Here is a 12,143-nt window from a genome sequence, read left to right on the forward strand (position 1 = left end):
AAAATTGCTCAAATAACTGACCATGGACTTAAAATTAATTAGTCGCTATCGCTATATCGCCATACGACTTGGGATATACGTAAATGAGAACAATAAAACAATCAAACCATTTCTGCTACTTTGATATATATTTGATACAATAAATTTTCAACAATTCCTAGTTTAATCTGATAAAATCTATATATTAACATAATAAATGTATTTAATTAACATGGAATAATAATTATAGATAAGTTGAAGATAAGTTATAAGGTACTTTATGTAATTTAGAAAGAGTATATTTATTAGGTAGTAAGTAAATATTTATTATACGTATTAACATTATCATTTATGAGTAACCTTGATTACTTTTATTTGGATAAGTCAGATTTTGGTGATGCATCTCGCTCAGAATTTGGTGAACTGCCACCAGAAGTGCTCTGTGGGCTTCTCTCATTCACCTGGAATCAGCACGATAAAATAAAGCAAGTTAAAATGAACTAATCTTACTATAACTTAATGGGGCCTTAAGCGGCCAAATAGTAACCCTGACGCCAGAGTTGATGAAGTTGGTAATCTACCTCACAACCGACACGATACAAGAAGAAGAATGAACTAAATATACAGGGTGTTAGTGGCATCGTAACGAATAGTAGAATTATGATATATGATAAGTGGAATTTTCCGTCGCAAAGTTCATGATTTTTTTTAGTTTTTTAAAATTAATTTCAATTCTATACTTTCCGATGGAAAGTTCTACTTGATATTAGCTCAGAATAATAAGCTGAATCATCCCTCTTAGTACTCGTTACGATGCTACATACACCCCGTTCAAGTATACTGGTAGCCATACAAATAGGTATGGGTGTTAGTGACACCGTAACGAATACTGAGGGGGATAATTTAGACCATATTAATTTCTGAGATGATATCAAGTGGAATTTCCTGTGAAAATACATGAAAATTCTTGTGTTTTTTTAAATAATTTTCAGATCCATACTTTTGTACTGCGACGGAAAATTCCACTTGATATCAACTTAGAATCATGTTCTGAATCATCCCTCAAAGTATTCGTTACGATTTTACTAACACCCTGTATATTTCTTCAGATTTATCGTTTTCTCGAACATCCATGTATAATGTATATAATCTGTTCTAATATTATAAATGTGAAAGTAACCTTGTCTGATACTCCTTCGCGTTAAAACCGCTGGGCCGGTTTGGATGAAAATTAGTACATAGGTCAAAACTCAGAAACGTATGACATATCGCGATAGCCGCATTCCACGTGGGCATGCTCCCGGGACTGCACGAAGGTAAGCACATTATATCGATTACTTAAATAATTTAAGAGTCAACATTTTATTAAGAGACAACGTGTTGTAAGCTAACACACACAAGGTATTATTGCGTAAGTAGTTTAGCGGAAATTAATACATTCCGCAATGCGGTGGTGCGTTCGGAATAGGTTCCTACCTATTAGATTAGGTACTACCTACAATACAGTTTTGAAGCCTCTGCTTTTTAATTAAATTCGTTTGCATTGTATTATTGTAATGTAATGTAACCGAGTTAAGTTGCCAAGTTATGCAGTTAATATAGCGTGCCGTAGTGTTAGTTAGATCATTTGGTAGTTTTACTTGGAAAGTTTGCCGAGAGTTTTCAAAATTGGTGATTTTGTAGATTTCGGCATGCATTTACGAAATTTCAACTCTGTCACATTGTATCTTTGCCGCTAATTCGTATGGAGTATCCGGGATGTAACCACGTGCTCGGCGCGCCCACTCTTCGGTCGGTGGCGGCGACACCTCTGAGTGGGCAACATTATTCATTATAATGAAACTACTGGTACCCACCCATGCAGTGCACATCGATTCTGGGTTGGTATTTTGTCCAAATATGCAGTGTGTTAGTCACATCGTAACGAAAACTTTGAGGGATGTTTAAGACCATAATTCTGAGTAGTGGAATTTTCCGTCGCAAAAGTATGGAACTGAAAATATTTAAAAAAAAACTAAAATTTTCATGACTTTTCCGACACAAATTCCGTGAACGTCAGGACCGCCTATGTAGTATCACATAATATACCATATATGTTAATACAATATTCCATTAAGTGCCATTAATCCAATAAGTACTTCGGAAAGAGCATGTCAAGATCTCTAAATAACTCCCGAAAAACTTCTGCACAAACAGCTTACAATTGGAATTTTTTAACATGCTAAATTAGTTCACGTATTCGCAATTATTTACAACGTAAATGTGGCTAGATTACTAGAAGAATAACTTTCGTGATCGAATATTAAATACACGGCACATTGTCTGTGTCGTTGCGAATTAATTTATGATTGTTGGTGGCGGCGTCTACGTACAATTGTAATAAGTATCCACTTGTGGACGATGAAAGGAGTAGTTACTACTTACCAATAGGTCCTTGCTTGAAAGTTGACCGTTTGTATAAAAAGTCAGTAGGGCTACTTCTGCAATTACTGTCATTACCCAAGTACCTAATTATAAACACCAATTCCCAAAGATGGCTATTACCCCGCACAAATTCCACTATATCTACGTGCTAATCACGTACCGATTGACAGCTTGTTTGGGCTCTATTCTCATAAATTATGCATTGAATTCAGGCCAATTAATGGGAACAAATAGCTTTGATTAGACAAGGAAGCGGTGCATAGTAGGGAATGCAATCCCGATTCGAGATCGCAAATTCGAGACAACGTGGGATTGGAAATATCAATCCCGCGAGATCACCAAATTTCCGGAATCTAAATTTTGGATGGCTGAAGACGATGAAACAGACAGAACACTAAAATATAGTTGTTTGTGATAGTGAGGTTAATAAAAACAAAATATTTTTTTAAAGAAAACAAAAACCTTTACTCTTCAATATTACTAACTAAATAATTAAGTTTTCTTTGGAAATCAAAATGAAAAATATAACTCAAGGAGATTCGCCCAATCCCGCCAATCTCGAAAGGGATCTCGTCATATTATGGTTCGGGATTGATCCCGAAAAAATTGACGAGATATCGCGAGATGAAAAATCCCAAGTGATCGGGATTGCATTCCCTAGTGCATAGATAGTGTTCCAGTGTACACTTATTATTTACATCCTATTAGTGAACGATATTTATTACATTTATGTGCTTAGTTGCTTACCTACGTACCTACTAAAAACTATGCATTTTATAATATCGACTAAGATTTTATGTTTCTATGTTTTCAAAGTCGACTTGAAGTAATTTTACTGAAATCTCGAGTGTTGTATTTCATCATTACAGGATAGTACGCTATTACACGGCATATTTGAGTAGACATTATTGATCTTGCTCGGAATATTCCACTAAGCATAATCCTGAAAACCGTCTTTTAATATTACTGCTGGAAAGTTAATATAGCTATAGGTACATTAAAGCAGTGTCAGTATTTAACTAAAATGAAAATGGACTTTACACGATTTGCCATAGTTATTTTTTATTTATACGGTATGTGTAAGCAGCTCGATTCTTTTAAGTTTTGGGGTTTTCTTATACCTTTGTAGATTCTAAAAGAGTCTTTAGATAATGTTTGTACACTTTAGTGACGTAACTCTACTCGACGTGTCGTTTAATTGGTAGGACGCTTTCGCAATAGACATTTTTCTATGTCCAAGGAGCGATATCGCAGTGAGCACATGGCGGGTCAAGATAGGTATAGCTCCGCCCAATAATGTGGAAGCGCTTATAATTAGAGTTGCCTTGAATAGTAGTTAAGCCGAATAATCAAGTACCACGTTCTTTAAAACTATAGAGCAACTTGTGTATGAAGCATGGTCGACAAATCTTTTTTATTGACTACCAGATCCCTTTTAACAACAAAATATCGATCAAAAATGCATTTTTCAAGGCCGTCGTTTCAGCTACGCACATAGATTTAGTCTAGCGCGCAGGCCGACTAGTTTTTAGAACTATCTGGCTTGGAGACATAGAAGTTCTTAGAGGGGATAGGTATTTTCGACGAGATAATTCTGGTAAGTAAACATTTAGAATATTATATTTTAGTTTTCTGTCTGTCTGTTATGCAGTTACTTTAAGTTTCCATTACATAGGTACCTAGTAAAACAAATAAAAAAAAAAATACCTGCAATCCTGTATGCAACATGTTGGCAATGGATTCGACGTCAAGTGTGTTATCTTGGGCCGAAATCTTCTTGATAGCTGAAGATACAATGCAAATATCTCCTCTCAACTCCCTCACTAAAGCAGTGATTTTCTGGGCATTGCTCAAAACCTCCACGCTTTGTGTATATGGGTTATATCGAACGCCGAACGGACGCTGTATGCTATCTGCAAACGCTCTGTAACAAAATAGTTATCAGCGATTATGTAGATGTAACAAAATACCAAAATTTTGAAAATAGTATAAATCAGAATGGTATATTTATATTATTCTCGTAAGTGTGTATAGTACCTATTGAAAACTTAGATTAGTAGCATCAAGTAGACTGTTTTCTACCTTGGTCATAAACTATGTTTTACGCGGACGTTGTCCCGGCATCAGTTTGTGAGTCATGTTAAAAAATGTTTATTAATATGCTTGGGATGCTGACCTCATTTTCTCCTTAGCTTCTTCAAATGAATCCGTGTAGTAGTAAGCATTCTGGTACGATGTTATAATGCATTCCTCGTTCACAGTGACCTCAGGATCGAAACGTTTGATCTTCTCAGGTGTTGTGAGAGCGTGTTGAAGCTCAGCCACCGAAGACAGGAGACCAGCTCCGTATACGCGGAAGGAGCCATCAGGACGGCGGCACAACCCAAACTCGACGGTGAAGAAGTATAGCTAAGACATTGTTACTTTATTAAGCAATTTCTTCCAGTATTTACAAAGTTGTTTAGTTTTAAAATAAGCTGTTTAGTCCACGCAACCACTCATGACGTCACATAACACGAATCTTCAGCACGGTCTATATCCGCCGCGTAACTGTATCTACTGAATAGGTCGTGATGAAACTTTGATATGACCTATACATCAGAATAATGCACAGGCTATAATTTATAAATATATTGTGAAATAATACTTATAAGTATGTATGAGTTATAACGATAAATGTCAGGGAAGGGAACAAAATTTGCAATATGCGAGCTATTTTGGTGTGCGCTGCAGATACGAGAAGAATAAGATGGTGTACGGTGTAAATATTTATTTTAAATAGTTGTACAAGAAAGTCTGCGGGTAGCGCATGTTTATCTTTTATAATATGTAAGCCATTACTGTCAAAACAGTGAATGATAAATAGAAAAATAGCGATACTAAATCTCAAAGCGCACTTTGAAATTACATTGTTATAATTCTTATCAACATAAATGATTTTACTTTACGTAATTTGGACAAATATTTCAAAAGTTTCAAGAGCTCCCGGCGAATTTCAATTGATTGTAACTCGATAGTTACAAGTCGTATATCGAAAATAATTACACAGATGTTCACGGATTTAAACATCAAAAATCTCGTTGGTCTTCATTGTAGGAACCATGTTAAAAAAACTGAAATAAATGTGCGACAATATTGTACGCTAGCTAAGTTGACAAGTATGGACATTGGTGCGTGAAATCACCTGATTATCCAAAAATAAAATAATAAGTACCGTGCTTCGGCGGGCACGTTGATTAGTCCACCCCGGTTACTATTTACTTAAGAATATGGTTTACATGAGCCTTGTTTGGGGCCTTTGGGAGGTCAATAATAAGAGAAGAAGACTTATGTAGGTAAGACTATTTTACGTTTATAATAAATCATTATCCTGGTGAACAACCTAGAGAACCATAAAATTTTATGGATATTGCACTAACCGTTGCTAATTTGTCAATATCTTCATCAGACGCTCCGAGAGAAGCTAGTCCCAGCTCCTGGGAGAACTGTGCAAAACTTGGATTTGCGAGAAGTGGCATGTGTCCCAACAGCTCGTGACAGCAATCGCTGAAGGAAAACTGGATATTAATAAATCATTTTATAATATCGTGATAATAAATGAGCAGTGTATTTAAGAAAATTTGAAGTAAGTAAATACAAATAAAAACTTACGGTTCTGGAGTGTAGAAGGGATCGGAAGAATGACGAATGTACTGAGTGCAGTGAAACAATCGAAAAGCCAGTCCAGAGAGAAAGTCCCTTGGTGACAAATATCCAGCCACTGGACGCAGTTGAAATCCAGTCTTGCGTTTAAGAAACGCGCTAACGTCTTCCAGCTAGAATTATTTATTTAAACAACACATTTAACAGATACATAGATAGGTACTTACTTACAATTATTGTACAATGCAGTACATGCATCTAGTTCGCTTAAGATAAATTCGATTCTTGATTTATTTTATCTAGCCAGAATTCAACTAAAGAAAAACTGGTTCATTTCATTATCCAGTTTAGTTTCAGTTTAAGTACATCGATTGAAGCTATCTACACTCTTACCTCGTTTAACATTATTTACGCGGCAAATATAAGTACCTGCTACGTACCAACATAATCATAATAAAAAGTCACAGATTTTGTCAAAGTAATTTGACTTAAACTGTGACTTACAACTTACTGTGACGACAATTAACGTAATTATTGTGTAATAAAAATAAACTAATTTAATTACATGTTAAAAATTATTGTTCTGTTGTGAGTAATGTGTTCTTGCGGCTTATACGCTGGTCTGTTTAAATGTAGGTACCTTACTTATTGTTCCATAAATACTCGCAACACATGGTTCCTTTCATTTCTTTATTTTTCGCGCTTTTCATAATTTGCCTTCATTCTCTATATTGGTTCAAATTTGCAGCTTCACAATAAAAAAATAATAACAATGATTTTAAACATTTGGCAGAGAATGTTCACAACTTTTTCAATAGTATCGATCAGGAGAGTATTGATTACAAGCTAACAGCTTTAACTTTCACAATGACTTAAGGAAATTTTTATAAAAAAGGTCTTTAATAAAGTCTTTAAATAAACAAACGAGTATCATCTTTCAACAACAGCGATTATCGACGTAGTGGTCCCGTAGAGTTTAAACCTAATGATTGGAAAGCGTGCTACGGCGAACAACTTTAGCGAGCTGCTAAATGATTTCCCTAATTTCTTGCAAGTGCCAGATCTAAACGAGCCTTCAATACTGAAGAAATCTATAATATTATCTACTTAAATATGCTGACTTTAGATGTAAAACTGTTACAAACGTTATGCCTGGGACACTTCAAGTAATTGATTTTTCAATTGGATGTTCAAATCTAAGTCTATAACATAGTTTTAACCCACTGTGACTACTCCAACTAACATATACAGCACAACCGTGTTGAAACATTGACTACAGGCAACCGGAGTACCTGCAATAACAAACTTTGCTCATTTCCCACCTGAGGCAAGTTGTCCTCCCTGTAGCCACAATATTTGACGAGCTGAGGCCAGTTCTCCAAGTACTCTTCACATGCATGCTTCTGATAAAGTTTGTGGAGTTCACGGAAGACTATGCCCCTGGAAATTCAGTTATTAAGTCAATACGGTTGGGAGAGAACGCCTTAATAAGGCAAGAACTGAATGTGTTAAGTAACTTTATACTCTAATGCCTGCATCGCGGGATCGAGCTAAGCAAACGACAGCAGCGGAGAACAAAGACGCAGACTGCATTTATGAGTTTAAACACTAAAAGTTTATAGGTATAATAAATATTGCCTCCTCTTGATTATCTATAAAAAAAAATAAAAATATAAGGTGCAAAAGGTGTATCTGATTGAAATAAATGTCAGAACCACATTACTGCGTAATCTCTAGTCTACTTATAGACCATGCCACGAAGATGTCACGTGCATGTCCCGTCTATTTATATACGCTTGAAAGGGTTCTATTCTATTATAATAATGTTAAAAAGATAAAACACAATTTTACCACTACGGCAAAATGACAGATTGATCAGAATAAATTACGCTACTTTTGGTAATGAAATTTAAATCGTTCGTGACGTCCAAACCCCACTGTTTATTAGTAAAATAAAAAGTTAGTAAGAATATTTTGATGAATACCTATAATATTAGAATCTAAATTCTGGAGCCGGCGCATGTACGTACGCAAGTACGGAATGAATTGATACTCGTAACAACCTTTTTTAGAAAGTTGGTTGGTTGGTTAAATAACCAATAGTGGTAAGGTTGGTTAAGTTGGTTGGTTGGTTGGATAATAAGCAGATCATCGCCTTATAGTGAAAACCACTTAAGCGCCTTCATTTTTTCGTAAAGAACCTCGCGATACACATGCTTCTTTTAATCCAAGTAAAAATATGTAGTCTAAAAAACCTAAACGAACTAAGTAATTTAATAAAATCGAATTTATGTTAAAGAAAATCACATCCAAATGAAAGGCGCTAATTTGGTTTTTGCTATAAGGCGACGAGATACAAAGTTATATCGCCAATAATTATTGGAATGTAAATAATTACTGAACATTGGATAAGTTTCAATATAAAAACGTTGTTTCTTAGACCATTTTACAGTTAGATGCTCTGTTTAAATATCACACAATCAAAAAATCGTATAGGTACGATCTTTTGCTTATTACTCTAACCTCATCGAGACAGTGTTTAAGAACTATCAGGTTAGTAAATAACAAATGTGTGTAAATTAAACACAACAAAAATTTCGTGCAGTAGTGGTGTTAAGGTAGGGCGCGGTTGGGCGATCGACCAGGGCTTCGGATAAAAAAGGGCGCCGCAGCCAGCAAAAGAAATGATGAAAAGAGAGCTGATAGAAAGGCCAGAAAAGCAATTTTTTTTTCTAATCAATGGTTATTTTTTATAATAAACAATTATGTAAGTATTTAACATTTTTCCATTATATGCTTTCTCTTTTTTCGTATGGGTTTGAATTGCAGTTGGAGGGCGCCGTAGAAATCTCTCCCAGGGCGCTGGTAGAGTTAAAACCGGCACTGTATCTATGACTAGCTCAAATTGGGAATGTACTCGTGAGCTAATGTTTGGTTGTATGTTATGTTTAAACACCCTCCTTAAACAGCCTCCGTGGTCTAGTGGTTAGAGCGTTAGGCTCACGATCTGGAGGTCCGGGTTCGATTCCCGATGGGGACATTGTCGAAATCACTTTGTGAGACTTTCCTTTGTTTGGTAAGGACTTTTCAGGCTTGAATCACCTGATTGTCCGAAAAAGTAAGATGATTCCGTGCTTCGGAGGGCACGTTAAGCCGTTGGTCCCGGCTATTACCTAGCCGTAAAAACACCTCCACCAACCCGCATTGGAGCAGCGTGGTGGAGTATGCTCCATACCCCCTCCGGTTGATTGAGGGGAGGCCTGTGCCCAGCAGTGGGACGTATATAGGCTGTTTATGTTATGTTATGTTTATAGAAGAGAAATGCGTTGAATCAGTTGTTATGACTCGACACAGGTGGGACTGAAGCACTTCTATTTTTTCATTTCATAAAATAAATGATTCCCGTAATCTCGACTACTTATTTTTGCGTAATTAATAACTTCGCTACAGCAAGTCATTTCTTCATTCGCTGCCGTTAAAAATTCTAATACACCAAAAATAAATTCACAACAGATCAAAAGCCCGAAATAAAATATTTAGATTTTGTTAAAAAAAAAGTTGGAAAATTTACTCACCAAGTTTTAATTTCGGTCTCCGTATATTGCACTTTCGGTATTGGTTGACCGCTACAAAACAATAATTATGTTATGTTGTGCAATGTACTAATACATTTTAACATCTTGAATTAGTTAGGACAAATAATTATTATTTCAGTGATCATATTTTAATTAGGTACGTACTGCAACGATCCGTTACAAATTTTAAGAACTACTTACTATTTGAAGTTGTTAGCGATTGCGGCAAACTGCTCTCGTCTCTTGCGGTAAACTGGATCCTTGAAACCAGGGTGATCAGCATCTAGCTCAGACCCATACATCAGGACATTCTGAGCTCGATCTAGATCCGAAATCTTGCGAGGAAACCACGGCATTTCACCAAAATCTAAAATCGGAAAATGTAAATACAAGAATTCACGAAATTAATTCAAATGAATTCGAATCAAACAAATTCAAGTTAACATGAAAATAGAATACTTTGATCTCTTTTTTAATTAAGAACTCTTTTTTATTTTAAATTCGCAATGTAGTCATTATGTAGACAGTGAGATCACGAATTAATTAGGTTTTCCATTAGGTAATTGAAACCCTGATTTGTTTACGCACTTATAATCGTCATAATTAAATTATGTATAAATTATAATGTAATATTTAGTTATGTTACCGAAACTAGCCGCAGCTGACAAGGGCGTCGGAGGTGGAAATTCTTCCCCGGATTGAGACGGTACCACTTCAAAGTCCTGCACCTCACGTTTGAGCATCCGCTTGAGTTGTTCCATTCTTTGCGGGTCGCATTCCACATCCACAAGAATATCAGCCTACACATAAGTCCAATAAATACCTAAATAATAACAATTCTCCAGATAAGATAAATTTTACATAGGTAGTACGTGGGTTGTATCTACGTTTGTAAGCCCTAATGGGGTGCGCAGAGTACCTTGATATGAAGTCCTAAGATGGTATGCGAAATCATACGGTGATAGGTGATCCGCACATTCTCCATCTAGTCAGAAAATATACAAACCCTCTGTCGGTTTCTACGACATGCTCGGGAAGGTAAGCAGCTGAACGCGTTCTATATTTTAGTTCGTTTCCGACTAAGAATAAAAAAAAGAATGTAATGATTATATGTCTTCAACTTACAGATGATACTTCCGTTGCTGATTTTCTGGATTCAATGTGAAGGACATTGATACCCAAGTCTTGGAAAACGGAGAGAGCGCGTACCAGACCTCCTACTTGATTCTTCAAGGTAAACATCACTGAAATCCTTTCGCCTTCCAGGTGGTGCTGCTGCTGCTGAGCCGCCATGGTCTGGAGATCTGCTAGTTTTGGATGATGAGGAGCCTCATTTTTCACCTGCCAATCTGAACCATTTCTATATAACCACAACCCTAAAAGACCCTTCCCAGACCCACTCATTCTCTCTGTTTATAAGTTTAAAATTGTATGAAATGTGTGTTATATAAATCGCAAGCTCTTTATAAACAGATTGGAGTTAAATAGGTAAATTAGAGATGTTTTATAGTGCCGAGGATGCGTCGTTGCACGCTGGGACACACTGTGCCTTCCCGTGACTCCGCTCGCTTTATAAAGAGAAGAGGCGCGGGAGACTCGCCGGAGGGTGGGTATATTTGATTGGCTGAATCAAGTGTTCGGAGTTACTTGGAAAATGTTCTCTTTTCACACCATAAAGTCACGAACACACTTCAGAACACTTTATTTATTTTTAATACTTTGTTATTTTTAGACATTCGATTGGAAATTGTCGTTATAAGGAAAGGATTCGCAATTCCAGTTATTTTTGCAATGGTTGATTGAAACTCTCGAAGTTGTTTACATTGGAAATTGTATTTTTCATACTTATTCGTTTATTTGGTAATTGAGAGATAAAATTATTTTATTTCTATCACCATATAAGTAAAGATATGATAAAAAACTACTCAGAACTTCAGTTATATTTAATATAACACATTACTCAAGCTAAAGTTTCAGATAGAACATACTCCCGTAATCTGGCGTGATATACTTAATATTTAACACGAAAAAAATCGCATGTGCACATACCTCGAGGTAGTAGCCACCTTTCTCCTTGAGTCGCTGGGCGGTAAACGGGTCTAGTCACTGTATTTATTACCATTGTTTAGCGAAAAGAGCATTCCGTATCATTCATTATCTACTACTACCCCGCATTTATTTCGCCTTACCGTATAATATACCTCTACTAAGTATCGTATGTTTCGAGCTGAATATGTGTTTATTTACTCATATGATGTGATGTATATTAGACTAAAAACTTTGTTTTATTAATTTCCACATTTATCGGTGTATTTACAAAATAATGCGTCATTCAATAATATATTTTTCTGACAATATTGTAATAATAACGACCTTCGTATCTAAATACATAAATTCGGATATTAGACTGATCTCAACGTAACGACCCGTGAACAGGGAAAGATAGTGACGTCGGTAGAACAATCATGTATAATAGAGAAGCCCACATGAGGGTCGTATCAGCACGCTTTGTGTTCAACTAAA

The 12,143-nt window shown here is 36.0% G+C and overlaps 1 protein-coding gene across 1 annotated transcript; it reads right to left on the reverse strand.

The window, feature by feature from the left end:
• Positions 1 to 258: 258 nt before the first annotated feature.
• On the reverse strand, positions 259 to 11,150 carry LOC126380692 (tryptophan 5-hydroxylase 1). Its single transcript, XM_050030269.1, has 10 exons — positions 10,746 to 11,150; positions 10,267 to 10,420; positions 9,822 to 9,987; positions 9,621 to 9,671; positions 7,368 to 7,485; positions 6,055 to 6,218; positions 5,823 to 5,949; positions 4,580 to 4,812; positions 4,111 to 4,327; positions 259 to 440 (listed from the first exon to the last, which is right to left on the reverse strand). The coding sequence occupies exons 1-10, from the start codon at positions 11,022 to 11,024 to the stop codon at positions 351 to 353; spliced, it is 1,599 nt and encodes a 532-aa protein (XP_049886226.1). The 5' UTR covers positions 11,025 to 11,150; the 3' UTR covers positions 259 to 350.
• Between the last annotated feature and the right edge of the window lie 993 nt (positions 11,151 to 12,143).

The sequence above is a fragment of the Pectinophora gossypiella genome, chromosome Z, assembly GCF_024362695.1.
Source record: "Pectinophora gossypiella chromosome Z, ilPecGoss1.1, whole genome shotgun sequence".
Taxonomy (NCBI): Eukaryota; Metazoa; Arthropoda; class Insecta; order Lepidoptera; family Gelechiidae; genus Pectinophora; species Pectinophora gossypiella.